This window comes from Ictidomys tridecemlineatus, chromosome 13, assembly GCF_052094955.1.
Source record: "Ictidomys tridecemlineatus isolate mIctTri1 chromosome 13, mIctTri1.hap1, whole genome shotgun sequence".
NCBI lineage: Eukaryota > Metazoa > Chordata > Mammalia > Rodentia > Sciuridae > Ictidomys > Ictidomys tridecemlineatus.
In genome coordinates this window covers 89,790,548-89,804,755 of record NC_135489.1, presented here as the reverse complement: position 1 = coordinate 89,804,755, position 14,208 = coordinate 89,790,548, and the positions used below count along the sequence as shown (strand labels likewise).

At 34.9% G+C, this 14,208-nt stretch overlaps 1 protein-coding gene across 3 annotated transcripts in view; it reads left to right on the top strand.

Moving 5' to 3' along the window:
* The window catches only part of Cep76 (centrosomal protein 76), a 23,129-nt gene extending 8,921 nt beyond the window's left edge, over nucleotides 1-14,208 (top strand). For 2 of the 3 annotated variants that reach the window (XM_040270674.2, XM_005334873.4), the window contains exons 7-12: nucleotides 174-302; nucleotides 4,824-5,012; nucleotides 8,032-8,198; nucleotides 9,372-9,705; nucleotides 11,219-11,436; nucleotides 11,832-14,208. In XM_040270674.2, the coding sequence (XP_040126608.2) occupies nucleotides 174-302; nucleotides 4,824-5,012; nucleotides 8,032-8,198; nucleotides 9,372-9,705; nucleotides 11,219-11,436; nucleotides 11,832-11,970 (1,176 nt within the window). In that variant the 3' untranslated portion in view covers nucleotides 11,971-14,208. The remainder of the gene's footprint in view (nucleotides 1-173; nucleotides 303-4,823; nucleotides 5,013-8,031; nucleotides 8,199-9,371; nucleotides 9,706-11,218; nucleotides 11,437-11,831) is intronic. The other variant, XM_040270686.2, reaches the window with a different exon arrangement.

Below are 14,208 nucleotides of genomic sequence, written 5' to 3'. Positions count from 1 at the left end.
GAAGAAAAAAAGATCACTTGACTATGTTGTGGAGACCAAATAATATGGCTAGTCATAGAAACAAGGAAGTATGCAGGCTCTTGCAAATATGGTAATGGGAAATAGATATGTTTTGTGGTAATCAAGGAGATGGAGTAGAAATTGAAAAACATATTTTTCTTTTAAATTTTAAGCTTGCTTTGGAACGTCAGAAAACTGCAGAGAAAGAGCGATTATTTCTTGTGTATGCCAAGCAGTGGTGGAGAGAATATTTGCAAATTCGACCCTCACACAACTCACGGCTGGTGAAAATTTTTGCACAGGTTTGTAAATTATATCAGAAAAGTTTCTTTTCTACATATGGTAGTTAGTATTGTATATGTAAGTTTATTTAATTTGCTTTTATAAAATGCAATGCTGACTTTGTAAATCTCTTTTATTGAGTAGGTGAGTGGCATAACACAATCTTTGTTTTATTTTGCTTTCAATATTTTTTAGGCTCTTAAAACCCTTTCTGACTTTATTTAATTTTTAAGTAGATGAAAATCTGTTTTATTTAACCTGGAATAAACCCATTCATGATACTTAGAAGTTAGATAATTCACCACTTGGACTCTGTGATTTCTTAAGTGCAGCTCTTGTGTGTAGAACAGAGGCTCTGGACATAAATTATTTTTGTTAGGGTTTTTTAAAAGTCACATGCAATAATTCTGTATAATCAAGATCTCTAACTTAGTGACTACTGATGTTCAGCTGCAGAATCCCAACAACAAATGCTTCTTGGCTTACAATTAGGATTACATCCTGAATAAAATAAAGCCATCAGAACTTGAAAATTTAATACATCTAACATACTGTGCATCACAGTTTAGCAACACAATAGAGTGTCAGTTGTTTACCTTATGATCATGTGGCTGATTGAGAGCTGTGGCTGCCTAGCATGGAGAGATGGTATCATACTGCATATTCCTAGTCTGGAGCTCAAAATTGAAAATGAAGTATGGTTTCTACTGAATGTACATAGCTTCACACTATCTAAAGTGGAAAAATTGTTAAGTCAAATCATCCTAAACCCAGGACTATCTGTATAGATCTCTGCCTCTGTTTTCCCAAATCTTAAGCCCATTCCCCCACCCCCTCTCTTTTTTTAAGTTTTTATTAGTTATTGATGGACCTATATTTATTTATTTATTTGTTTATATGTGGTGCTGAGAATCGAACCCAGTGCCTCACAATTGCTAGGCAAGTGCTCTACCACTGAGCCACAACCCCAACGCCCATTTTCTTTTTAACAAGTCAGTATAAAGCATATAGTGAGATCCTATACTTTTTGTAACTTTTGAGGAGACATTCAAATCTTTCCCGTATGTTTAACCTTATATAAATGCTTTTGTATAATTATAATGTAATATTGCTTTAAATTATATTTCTTAGATCCTAGCTTTACCCTGTTCTCCCTAGATGTTGGGACAAATGAAAAATGGTTTAGTTTCTAGATGGGAAGCTTGGGAATGAGAGTCCCTGGTTATCTAGTGATGGGAATGAGGGAAATAGCTTTAGACTTTACAGAGGCATTTTTTCAGTGCTTTCAGTGACTGGGTAGGCAAGGTATTGCTGAATCAGCACAAGGGCATGGAGAAACCACAATCAAAATATAACTTATCTTCCTGTTTTCTAGTCAAATTGCAAATTTTCACTGATGTGGAATCTGAGACCAGAGAGGACTCAAGAAGTGGATCAGATAAATGACATATCACAGAGAAAGGAGCAAGGGCTAGGGATGTGACTCAGCAATAGTGTAGTAGTAGGTAACAGGTAGCCCTGGGATTGATCCCCAACATGGGATGGGGGCAGGGAACAAGGAACAGGAGGTTGGTGTGCAGCTAAGAAAATCAAGATCAAATGGCAACTTGGTCCTGGCAGAGTCTATATTAATTTGCATATTGTTTTGTTTTTATTTTTTTTACTTTTTATTCTAATTTGTTATATATGACAGCAGAATGCATTACAATTCATATTACATATAGAGCACAATTTTTCATATCTCTTGATTATACACAAAGTACATTCACACCATTCATGTACTTAGGGTAATGATGTCCATCTCAATCCATCATCTTTTTTATCCCCATGCTCCCTCCCTTCCCCTCTTTCCCCTTTGCCCTATCTCCCCTTTACCCCGCTATGAATCAGCCTCCTTATATCAGAGAAAACATTTGGCATTTGTTTTTTTGGGAGTGGCTAGCTTCACTTAGCTTTATATTCTCCAGCTTCATCCATTTACCTGCAAATGCCATGATTCTATTCTCTTTTAGTTGTTTTGTTGTTGTTTTTGTTTTGGTTGAACCCAGTGGCACTTAACTACTGAGCTATCACTGAATTGCATATGGTCTTGCAAAGTTGCTGAGGCTGGCTTCAGACTTGAAATCCTCCTGCCTCAGCCTCTCAAGTGATAGGGATTATAGATATTTACCACCTGCCCCACTTAAAACCATAGTTTTAATCCAGAAAATTATACATGGTCTGAAAAAGAATTTGCTCCTTCCAGGCCCAAGAGGAAATAAATTTCCAGTAGTACTTTGCAGTAGCACTTTCTGCAGAGATGGCAATGTTCTACATCTACTATGGGATCTACCAGCCATGTGTTGAGAACTCAGGATGTGGCTAATGCAACTAAAACTGAAATTTTATTTAATTTTAATTAATTAAAATTTAGAATAAAGTTCTGGTGTTTTATTGCACAGTAGATTGACTACAGATAATATGTACTGTAAATTTTTGAAAGCTAGAAGAAAGGATTTTGAATGTTTTCACCACAAAAATAGTAAATGAGGGCTGGGGCTATAGTTCAGTGACAGAGTGCTTGGCTTGCACGTTTGAGGCACTGGGTTCCATCCTCAGCACCACATTAAAAAAATAAATAAAGGCATGCTGTTCATCTACAACTACAAAAAAAATTTTTTAAATAGTAAATGAGATATGTATAGATGTGTGTAATTCTTATGTATTAAATTTTTTTAAAATCAATAAATTTAAAAATGGGAAAAACTTTCTTATTGGACAGTACAGATTGAGAAGTTGAAATATTGAAATTTTCAAGACTTAAATAATATGGGGATATATAGGTAATATATTAAATATTATTATAATGAAACATGATGATATATCTTGTATTCCAAGATGCTACTCTTGATGGCAGATAAATTTATTGTTTAGGTACTCAACCTTTTCTTGTCATTAGTGCCTCTGTAAGAATAGGACTTCCCACACATAACTGGATTCATTACCTTCATTCTAAACAAAGATCTATGGACCCATCAGGGTCTTTACATACTTGGTAATCCTTTGTTCTTTTCCTCCCTAACTAGCTGGGGAACAATTCATTTAATGACACCTTTTGAAATTTTTAATGCAAGAAATTTTAAAATAAGTTATAGAAATTGAAACTTAGGGCTAATAATTTTTTAAGAAAATATTATAATTGCTTGATGATATCCTTTTAATGTTCTGCTTGTGATTTCAGGACTTAATATTATACTACACAAATTAGTAATGCTGAATAAATGTAAAAGAAAATCAAATAATAGTTTTCCACTTTCCCCCAAATTAGAATCACAATCTTGTTTTAGAATTCGATGGCAATCAGAGTTGAGAACTATCAGAACGAGTGAAAACAATAAGTTGTTTTACTCTGGATTGTGTAACAATTTATGGTCAGATGTGTATAATAATCAAATATAAGTGATAAGTAAGGTTTTTTTCCTTGCTGAGTGAGGATTGTTCTGGAGAAGTGATGTCTTTGGGATGTAGAGAGATCAGCAGTTCTGATGGTTGGAGCAGGTAGTGTTCCTGTTGGCTGAGTTGGGTTTTGTCTCCTGAGGATCCCTGCCTTGGTCAAGGCTGTGGGGTCTCTAGACTCTGACCGGCTGTTGGCCCTTTCTCATGCTGTGGCATAACTGTGAAGTTAAGGAATGTGTGTGCTTGGTGATGTATTCTCCCGTCAGTCTCCAGAGACTGCTACACACAATAATAGTTATTAACCACAAGTATTAAGAGCTAGAATGAAAGACATTTTCCTGAAATGTTTTTCAAAATTGTTCTTTCGGTTGACTTGGTTAACAAATGGCTATGTTTCTGGATCTCTGAAGTGGGATGCTATAATAAAAACAAATTAGAAATAAGCTCTGATCATTCTTATATCAGCCAATCAGAATTGTTGTTTGTTAGGATACATATTAAATTGTTTGGTAATATAAATAGTACTTTAGCTTAGACCCTCTATCCCTCCTGTACCTGTCTGCCCACTGTTTTTTCAGATCAATTCTTACTGTTATAGGCTTTGCTTTTGATGGTGGTGGGAGGTACTAGGGGTTAAACCCCAGGGGCACTTAACCTCTGAGCCACATCCCCACCCTGATTTACTCTTCATTTTGAGATGGGGGTCTTGCTAAGATGCTCAGGGCCTTACTAAGTTGCTGAGGCTGGCTTTGAACTTGTGGTCATCCTGCCTCAACCTCCTGAGCCCATGGGATTATAGGTGTGTGCCACCACTCCTGGCTGTCTTAGGCTTTAGAGTCGGACAGTTTAGGGTTTGAATCCTGACTCTGTTGTGTGATAGTTGTAGCTTCTGTTTCTTTAAATATGAAATGAAAATAATATAGATGAGAATTAAAAGAGATTATATGAATAGTGCTTAGCAGCATAATGCTGGATTTATGATTAACAGTAAATGACATCCAGAGTTATTTTAGCCCATACTCATGTATTAAAAAAAAACAAAAGATGTTAAAATTGGGGGATGACAATCTGTCATTATAGATGATGTTTTCATCCTTTTCTTCCAGGATGAAAATGGAATAAATAGACCTGTCTGTTCCTACATTAAACCACTTAGAGCTGGCCGGCTTCTGGATACTCCACGGCAGGCAGCAAGATTCGTTAATGTCCTTGGTTATGAACGAGCTCCTGTTATTGGAGGAGGAGGTAAACAGGAACAATGGTGCACTCTGCTGGCCTTTCTCTGTAGAAACAAGGTATCATACACACATAGTAGAATTAAGTAGCAAGTACATCATAGTTATTCTGGACTTACAGTACACTTGTAAAAGAATGACCTTAGAAAAAAATGTACGTACTGTCAGTTTGAATAAGAAAATCTTGTTCTTGCCATTTGCCATAAACATTTTAAGTGTCTCAATACGTAAAGACACTTAACGTCTTTGTTTTCTCACAGTTTCTTATGTAACTTATGGTGATTTCTACAAGGTAGGGACATGTTAAGTACTAGTCAGAAACCAAGCTATAGAGTGAATTTGAGAAAGCACTGTGACCAGAACTATGGTCTGCTGGTACAGTTCTTGGGTTAACTTTTGCTCGGGTAATATTGCATATTTTTAAAGGGAAAATGGCAGTACAAAATGAATATGGGAAAAAAAAACTTGGATTACATGGTAGTTTTGTTTAGTTTTAAACACAGTATTAAAGACGTAGAATAAATTTGTTAATGTTAAATTTTTTTAATGACTCAATTTTGATAAATTAAATATATCATGGGATGTTCCCTAGTCGTCTGATTTCTAGAAATGATGAACAAATAACACTATAACATTTAATTGTATTGAAACAAGGAAAAAAGAGAACTTACCTTCATGTATTATTGTTTGGAAATAATTTTGCTTATTCTGAGGTTGTATAAATAGTATGGTAGTCTTAAGTAAAGCTCAAACTATGGAAGAAACATTTGGATGATGTTGATATGACAGAGAAATTATGTGTGGTTTTTCATTTGTAGTTGTTTTGTAGTCTGGGATTGAAGCAGGAGGTAGGCTCTGTCTTTTTAGTCTTTTTCATTTTTTGAGACAAGATCTCGCCAAGTTGCTGAGGCTGGTCTCTAATTTGGGATCCTCTTGCCTCAGCCTGGCAAGTTCTTGGGATTACAGGCATGTGCCACCAGTCTTGGCTAAGACTGTGTCTTTTTTTTTTTTTTTTTAAGAGAGAGAGAATTTTTAATATTTATTTTTTAGTTTTTGGCGGACACAACATCTTTGTTTGTTTGTGGTGCTGAGGATTGAACCTGGGCTGCACTCACGCAAGGCGAGCGTGCTACCGCTTGAGCCACATCCCCAGCCTCAAGACTGTGTCTTAAAGACAGTTAAAAAAACATTTAATTTTATTTAGCAAAAAAAGTTAGATTTGTTTCCAAGGTCTAGTTCCCAAATGTTATATATTATGGACTTTTAAAAAATTTCAAATACAATAGGAATAATATATTTACAGTTGTATCTATAATTATTTTGTAAAGCAAATAATCATTCTTCCAACTATTTTTATTTTGGTATCAGGGATTGAACTCAGAGGTGCTTAACCACTGAGCCATATCCCCAACCCAACCCCACCCTGCCTTTGTTTTTGAGATAGGGTTTTGCTGAGTTGCTGAGGCTTTGAACTTGGGATCCTCTGCCTCAAGTCTCCTGAGCTACTGGGATTAGGGCATACCACCACCAAGCCAGCTTGATTGTCTTATTTATTTATTCATTTATTTATTTATTTTAAATATTTATTTTTTAGTTATAGGTGGATACCATATCTTTATTTTATTTTTATGTAGTGCTGAGGATTGAACCCAGTGCCTCATGCATGGTAGGTGAGAGCTCTACCTCTGAGCCACAACCCCATCCCTTGAAAGTATATCTTAAAAAGGAAAAGCTTGAAAATTAGAGTAGTCTTTTACAAACAAGCCTATCTATTTCTCCATTGTAGGAACTGTTTCTTTTGGCCAACTTGTGCTTTTAGCTTTTTGATATTATGAATAAATTTTTGCATTGTTTTTTTTTTTTTTTTTTTTTTTTTTTCTGGGTGTGTGTGTGAATTTTGGTTTTTTACCAAACCTCAGGATAGAAAGTAATGGGTCTAAAAAATTGTGTAAAGTCAATTTACTAACTATAAAATAGTACTTGCCTAGAATGCATAAGCCCTGGGTTCCATCCCCATCACCGCAAAACAAACAATGCAGAGCCTCTAATTTAAAATTTTGAGGGGAAAGGAGGCCTTCTTCATTCTAGCATTCAACTCAATAGTTATTTTCAGGGCTGGGGATGTAGCTTATTGGTAGAGCACTTGCCTAGCATGCCCATGGTCCTGGGTTCCATCTCCAGTACTACAGCAACAAAAAGTTATTTTCACTTTTGTGTGTTACCTGTAGTATTCCATTCATAAATACATATCTTTACATAATGTAATCATATTATTTTTATAGAGTTTTTCTCAGAACATATTAGATATTTTCTGTGTGAAGTCTTCGTGATTTTTTTAAATTGTGAAATGTAGCAAAGAGAATTTGGAAAACAAATTGATGTATAATCTACACTAATAATAGGCATTGTTGTCATTTTTGTGTTTTCTCCCAGTCAAATTTTCCTATATGTTTCCTTGAAATTATATACAGGTGCTACAAATCATTGGTGTGAGTTCCATTTATTTACAATTTTTGCTATATGATTTGTTAGCTTGCTTATTCGTGTTCTTTAGCTATTCATTCATGTATTAAAATCTTCCTGATTTTTTTCCTACATTGTATGAGTTCTTCATAAACTTTTGAATTTTAAGTGCTGCCTATTAAAAGTGTACATTATATCTGTGAGAACTTAATTTTTTTTAATTAATTAATTTTGTGGCCCTGGGGATCCTAGCTAGGCAAGCATTGTATCACTGAGCCATTTTCCCCATTCCATGAACACTAATTATGTAAAATAATTTCCTTCCAGAATTAGTATGTCTCAATTTAATACTGGTCTAGTGATTATAATTGAAAAATTTTGATAAATTTTGATTGTAATATTACATATAAATATCAAGTGAGGTGACAATATAAAGAAATAAGTACTTGGGCTGGGGTTGTGGCTCAGCAGTAGAGCACTCGCCTAGCACATGAAAGCCTGGGTTTAAACCTCAGCACCTCTTAAAAATGAATAAAATGTATTGTGTCGAACTACAACTAAAAAATATTTTTGAAAAAGGAATAAGTAGATGATTTGAATTCATTCTATCCTGTAGGGTGACTGTGAAGATCATGCTAACCTTCTGTGCAGCCTTCTTCTTGGATATGGGTTAGAAGCCTTTGTCTGTGTAGGGACTAAGGCAAAAGCAGTACCTCATGCATGGGTTATGACTTGTGGAACTGATGGAACCATCACTTTTTGGGAGAGTTTAACTGGACACAGGTAAGTCATCCCTACAGGTAAGTTTGTAGGGATTTTAAAATGAAGGTGTCAGTATTTTAATTAGTTGATTTTTGTGGCTTTTGGCATCAAACCCAGGGCCTCAGCACATTAGGCAAGCACTGTACCTCTGAGCTACATCCCCAACCTTAAAATTCTTTTTTAAACAGGGTTTTTGTTCATATTGATGTATTGAAGGTACATGTTTATAATTTTAGTTATTAGAATATTTTTGGAGACTATAAAAAATTACTTCAGTATGGGCTGGGATTGTGGCTCAGAGATAGAGCACTTGCGTAACATGCTTAAGGCACTGGGTTCGATCCCTAGCACCACATAAATATAAAATAAAGATATTGTGTCCATATATAACTAAAAAAAAAAAAAAATCAATATGAAAGTTTGTGCCCCTGAAAAGAAGTCTTTACCGACATTATACTAGTAAAAACTAAATCACAGTAACTTTTAGCTATGTGTAATTGACACACTCTTTTTCTGACAATCATACCTAAATCTGAAAATAAGTTCAAGTTGTAAATCATGAATTCTTTTGAAAATTGGATGTGGACACCAACTCCATGTTGGCAAGTCCACTGGACTTTTTTTTTTCCCCAGTTCATTAGCCTGTCTTGGTTTAAAAAAGAAGTTGGAGCACTCCCTCTATCTTGGGACATTCTCTCCTTAGCTTCAGTGGCTATCACTGTCACTGCCTATCAGTTTTCATTCTTTCATTCTGGATGTTCTTCTCAGTTTTCGTTCATCTCATCTTTAAATGGTGAATGTTTTAAAGACATATCCCTGGATTGCCTTCTCATTTCCTTGGGTCTTCTTTCTCCTGCATCAATAATCATTTTGGTTACTCATGCCTGCTAATATGTTGCTAAATTATTCTAATTGTATTATCTGAAATAAACTTTTTTGATATTGACAATAGACATAGAATATATCATATTGTTAGGTGAATACAATTTGGTTTCTATATTATATTATAAGATGTTCTTTGCAGTTAATAGAGAGTAATCAGATTGTGGAAGTATACAAAGGAAAAACAAGTATTAAACTCTAGTTCTGGAAGGTAGTTACAGTCTTGTGTTAGACTATTTTTTTCCTCAGTAAGATACTGCCTGTGATTTTTAAATTTTCATTATGTAAATTTAGAAATTATTTTTTTTTTAGGTATATTCACAAACCTATTAATCCTGATGAGCCTCCGCTTGCTGAACAGGCCAAACCATTGTACCCATATCGAACGATTGGCTGTGTTTTCAATCATCAGATGTTCCTTGGAAATTGTCAACCCTCGGATGCAGTAGAAACCTGTGTATTTGATTTGAATGATGAGTCCAAATGGAAACCCATGAGTGAAGAAGCAATTAAATCTGTGTGTGCCCCAGGAGCGACAACATCCCTTCCTCCCTTTCCACCTCTGTGTGCATCCACAATTGACGCATCCGTCACAAGTAATGAAATAGAAATGCAGCTGAGGCTCCTAGTGTCAGAACACAGAAAGGTAATTAATGCCAAAATAGTTGTAGGTTTATAACTTTTTCATTTGTTCATGTATTGAACTGTTTTGTGCTTTTCTTTTTTGATACTGAGGATTGAACCTAGGGGGACTTAACCACTAAGTCACATCCCCAGTTCTTTTTAACTTTTATTTAGACAGGGTCTCACTAAATTGCTTAGGACCTGGTTAAGTTGCTGAGGCTAGCCTTGAACTCAAGGATCCTCCTGCCTCAGCCTCCTGAGCTGCTGGGAGAGGGTATCATTTTATATCCACCTATCTAGGCAAAATAGATGCCAGTGTCAATCATTGTCTTTAATGGTACCTGTAAACTAGCAAGTGAGATTCCCATTTTGCCACAAAGTGTAGTTGTTATGAACCTTTGTGATGAGCAGAAACCTTGAATGTGAAGTTAGGAATTGATAAAGATACATTACATTATGGTAATCAAAAGATTCATAAGTTTGAAAAGTTTTTATTTTTTAATATTTTTTTCAGTTACCAATAGATCTTTATTTTATTTATTTATATGTGGTGCTGAGAATTGAACCCAGGGCTTTACACAAGCTAGGCAAGTGCTCCACCACTGAGCCACAACCCCAGCCGCCTGAAAAGTTTGTTTGTAAATGTAGGTTTCTTTAATGCACATGTTATGTATAAAGGAAACCATAATTGCCTTTAATATTCCATGGAAATATACGCTCTAAGCTCTGTAAGGACCCCTAGCTGGTTGTCTTTTTTTTTCTGTTGTAATATAAAAGTCAAAGCTTTTGGGAGAGTAAGTGCTCAGTAGATACTCAGTTTAATTACATGAATCATTAATTTGTCCCTCCCACCCACTGCAGGTGAGTTGATGCAGATTCAGTGTTTGTTGTTCTTTTTAGATGTCTGAGACAGTGGAGTATATTTTGACATACTATACATAATTATTCTAATTAGGCAGATTCAGTCTTAAACTCTTTAAAATAAATATGGTCTCCAAATTCATTGACACTACTTGTCTTCATACTAGGACTATTCCAGGTGGCCACTTGTAGTAGATGTTTTAAAAGTAGAGGATATAGCCAGGTGCGGTCTGTTGCCTGTAGTCCCAGTGGCTCAGGAGGCAGAGGCAGGAGGATCCTGAGTTCAAAGCCAGCCTCAGTGACTTAGTGAGGCTCTGTGCAACTCAGTGAGACCCTGTCTCTAATAAAATAAAAATAGGGCTAGGGATGTGGCTCAGTGGTCAAGTGCCCCTGAGTTCAATCCCTGGTACCCCACACAAAAAAATATAGAACATAAAACCTTCAGGAACATCATTGTATTGAATGTCTTTCCGTTATTTAAGAATTAAAACCTGATAACCTTTAGTTGTCTTTTTATCTCTCTTTATCCTTAGGGTAATTAATAGGAAGTTTTAAAAACTATGGCAGCTTTAAAAAATCTTTTCTTGGCATCCATTAAAATAATTGACATTTTTGTTTGTTGGTTTTTATAATATTAATGCACTTTACTTTTTCTTTTCCTCTTGAATATGTAGGATCTTGGCCTCACAACTGTTTGGGAAGACCAGCTTTCTTATCTTTTATCACCAGCGTTGGCCTCTTATGAATTTGAGCGCACCACAAGTATATCTGCAGGCAACGAAGAATTTCAGGATGCCATAAGGAGGGCGGTACCTGATGGTCACACATTTAAAGGGTTCCCTATACATTTTGTGTATAGAAATGCAAGGCGTGCATTTGCCACCTGTCTTCGGTAAGGTGGCATTTATGGATTTATAAATTTTTTTTTGCCTAGAATTCTTAGAAACCAGTTAGTCTGGTAGTTATTATGAGTGACAGCACAATACAAGCATCTGGGGAGCTTTTACAATGACCTTCTTGCCACACATTTTGTTAGGTCTGATGTAGCCCTAAATAGTCTGGGGTAATTTCCTCAGTGATTTTGGTTGAGGATCTCTGATCTTGACTAGTGTGTAGACTATGGGGAAATAGTCCATAATTTGAATAGCCCAACCAAAATTATTAAGCAGAGATAGGATTTATCAAATATTAAGATACTTATTATATAATTAAATACTGACTTAGTTGGAAATAAGAAAGTAAAGCCTGTGTCACTTCTTAATTAAGTAAATTTTCTTTCTAACATAGATCCCCTTTTTGTGAAGAAATAATCTGTTGCCGTGGAGACCAGGTGCGACTGGCAGTTCGTGTCCGAGTGTTTACTTATCCCGAATCTGCATGTGCCGTTTGGATCATGTTTGCTTGTAAATATCGCTCTGTATTATAGGACTAGCATTTCCATAAGAATTATACCTGTGTTTTACTGAAATTTTACACATTATATATTACTAGCTGTTTGAAGTTTTTTATTATTATTATCATAATCTGCTTTGGATGTCTTATTTCAATTTTGTATAGACCTGACAATGTTTTAAAAAATCATGATTTGTGTATTTCAAGTCTAAGGATGAAAAACTTGTAAAAATCTTAGTTGAATTTAATATAAATTAAGTGTATTTTATTTTAATAAATGCTACTTTGTTTACAGGTATTCAGTAGTTTAAATATGAATATAAAATTTACTCAGTTTTCTTTACACTAATAATTATCATAGAGGTATATATTTAAGGGTTTGGACTATAGTAAAATCAAAGTGATTATTTTTCAGAGGTGAATGAAATTATTTTAAATATATTAGGAAGAATTAACCTCACAAGATTTATTAATTGCATATATAAAAATACATTTTGGTGAATTACCACTTTTGTGGTTTACCCATGATGCTGGGGATATTTGAGACTTTCCAGAAATTTTTGGAAAGACTTCTTCAGAGTAGGAAATCAGTAATTCCATAAAAGCATGAATATTAATAACAGAGCTCATATGAAAGTACTTCAGTAATTTATAAATATTTATTGTTACAGAATTGTATTGGGTATTTAAAAAATTTTTTCTCTTGCACCCCTGTATTATGATACAGATCATTTTTTTTTAAATGTTTATTTTTTAGTTTTAGGTGGACACAATATCTTTACCTTATTTTTACATGGTGCTGAGGATCGAACCCAGTGTCTCACGCATGCCAGGCGAGCAAGCTACCACTTGAGCCACATCCCGAGCCCCAATACAGATTATTTTCTATAATTAACAATGGCATTCTATCACTATTACTGTTTTTAGTGGTCAGAAGATTTATTTCTAACCTCTTAATGGATTCCATCTTCTGAGACCACTTCTTTTCATTGTGATAAAAACGTCAGTGTATGTGTGAATAACTTAAGTGAGAGAATCATTGTGTGAGGCCACTGAAAATAAGTAATAAATGAGTGAATCCATGCTCCTATTTTTAAAAATTGAACAGGTTTTATGTGAGCAAAAGTAAGCATTAAAAAGACTCTAGCAGGGCTAGGGCTGTGGCTCAGTGGTAGAGCGCTTGCCTAGCATATGTGAGGCACTGGGTTCGATCCTCAGCACCACATATAAATGAAGAAAGGTACAAAAAAAATTTTTAAAAAGCAGTTCAACTTTCTATAAAAGGCTATGGTGATATAAGTGATAGGTTTGACTATCCTTTTAGCATCTCTGTACAAAGTTTTTTTGTTTTTGTTTTTGCTTTTGGCAGTGCTGGGGATTGAACTAGGACCTTGCACATGCTAGGCAAGCATTTTACCACTGAGCTATATATCCCAACCCTCTGTAAAGTTCTTAATTCAGTTGCTTTATCCAGTGGTCTTAAAGTAAATGTATATCAGTTGTCTATTCAAGTTATTAATTCTATTTGTCATTAACTATTGCAAAGTACATGATTGTTTTTTTTTTTTTTTTAATAAAGATATCTTAAAATTTACTTTTTTTCTTTATTTTTATGTGTAGTGAATATTTATGATTTAACTTGTTTTAAAAGTCTGGAACTATTACTATCCTATTATCACTTTTCATTGAAAATGGTAATCAGATGTTTCTTGTGAGATGATATTTAAGAAATTAGTGAAATAAGTATTAAGACATTTTTATATTGTTGCCACAATTACACATAAAGCTATCAACAGAGAAAATTACTCATAATTTTTAGTTTTTGAGATAAACTATAAAGCACATAATAAGAGACACAGACTGTATATATGCTGTGTGTAGTGGCACACACTTGTAATCCCAGCCACTTGGGAGGCTGGGATAGGAAGACTGCAATTTCGAGGCCAACTTCAGCAATTTATTAAGGTCCTAAGCAACTCTGTGATTACTTGTGATTACTTAGTAAGTACTACTTACTAAGACCCTGTCTTCAGAACAAAAGATAAAAAGGGCTGGGGATATGGCTCAGTAGTGCAGCACCTCTGGGTTCAATCTCCAGTACCAAAGAAAGAAAAGAAGAGGCAGACTTTATGGGCTATTTTATCGTCAAGTGATCAAAGCTGTACTGATGTTAGTCTGGGTTTCCTGCCTTGCTGTACTATGATAACACGTGTTTTGAATGTGCTTTTGGTATAAATTCTAAAATAAATTTGCTTTTTATGCACTTTAATAA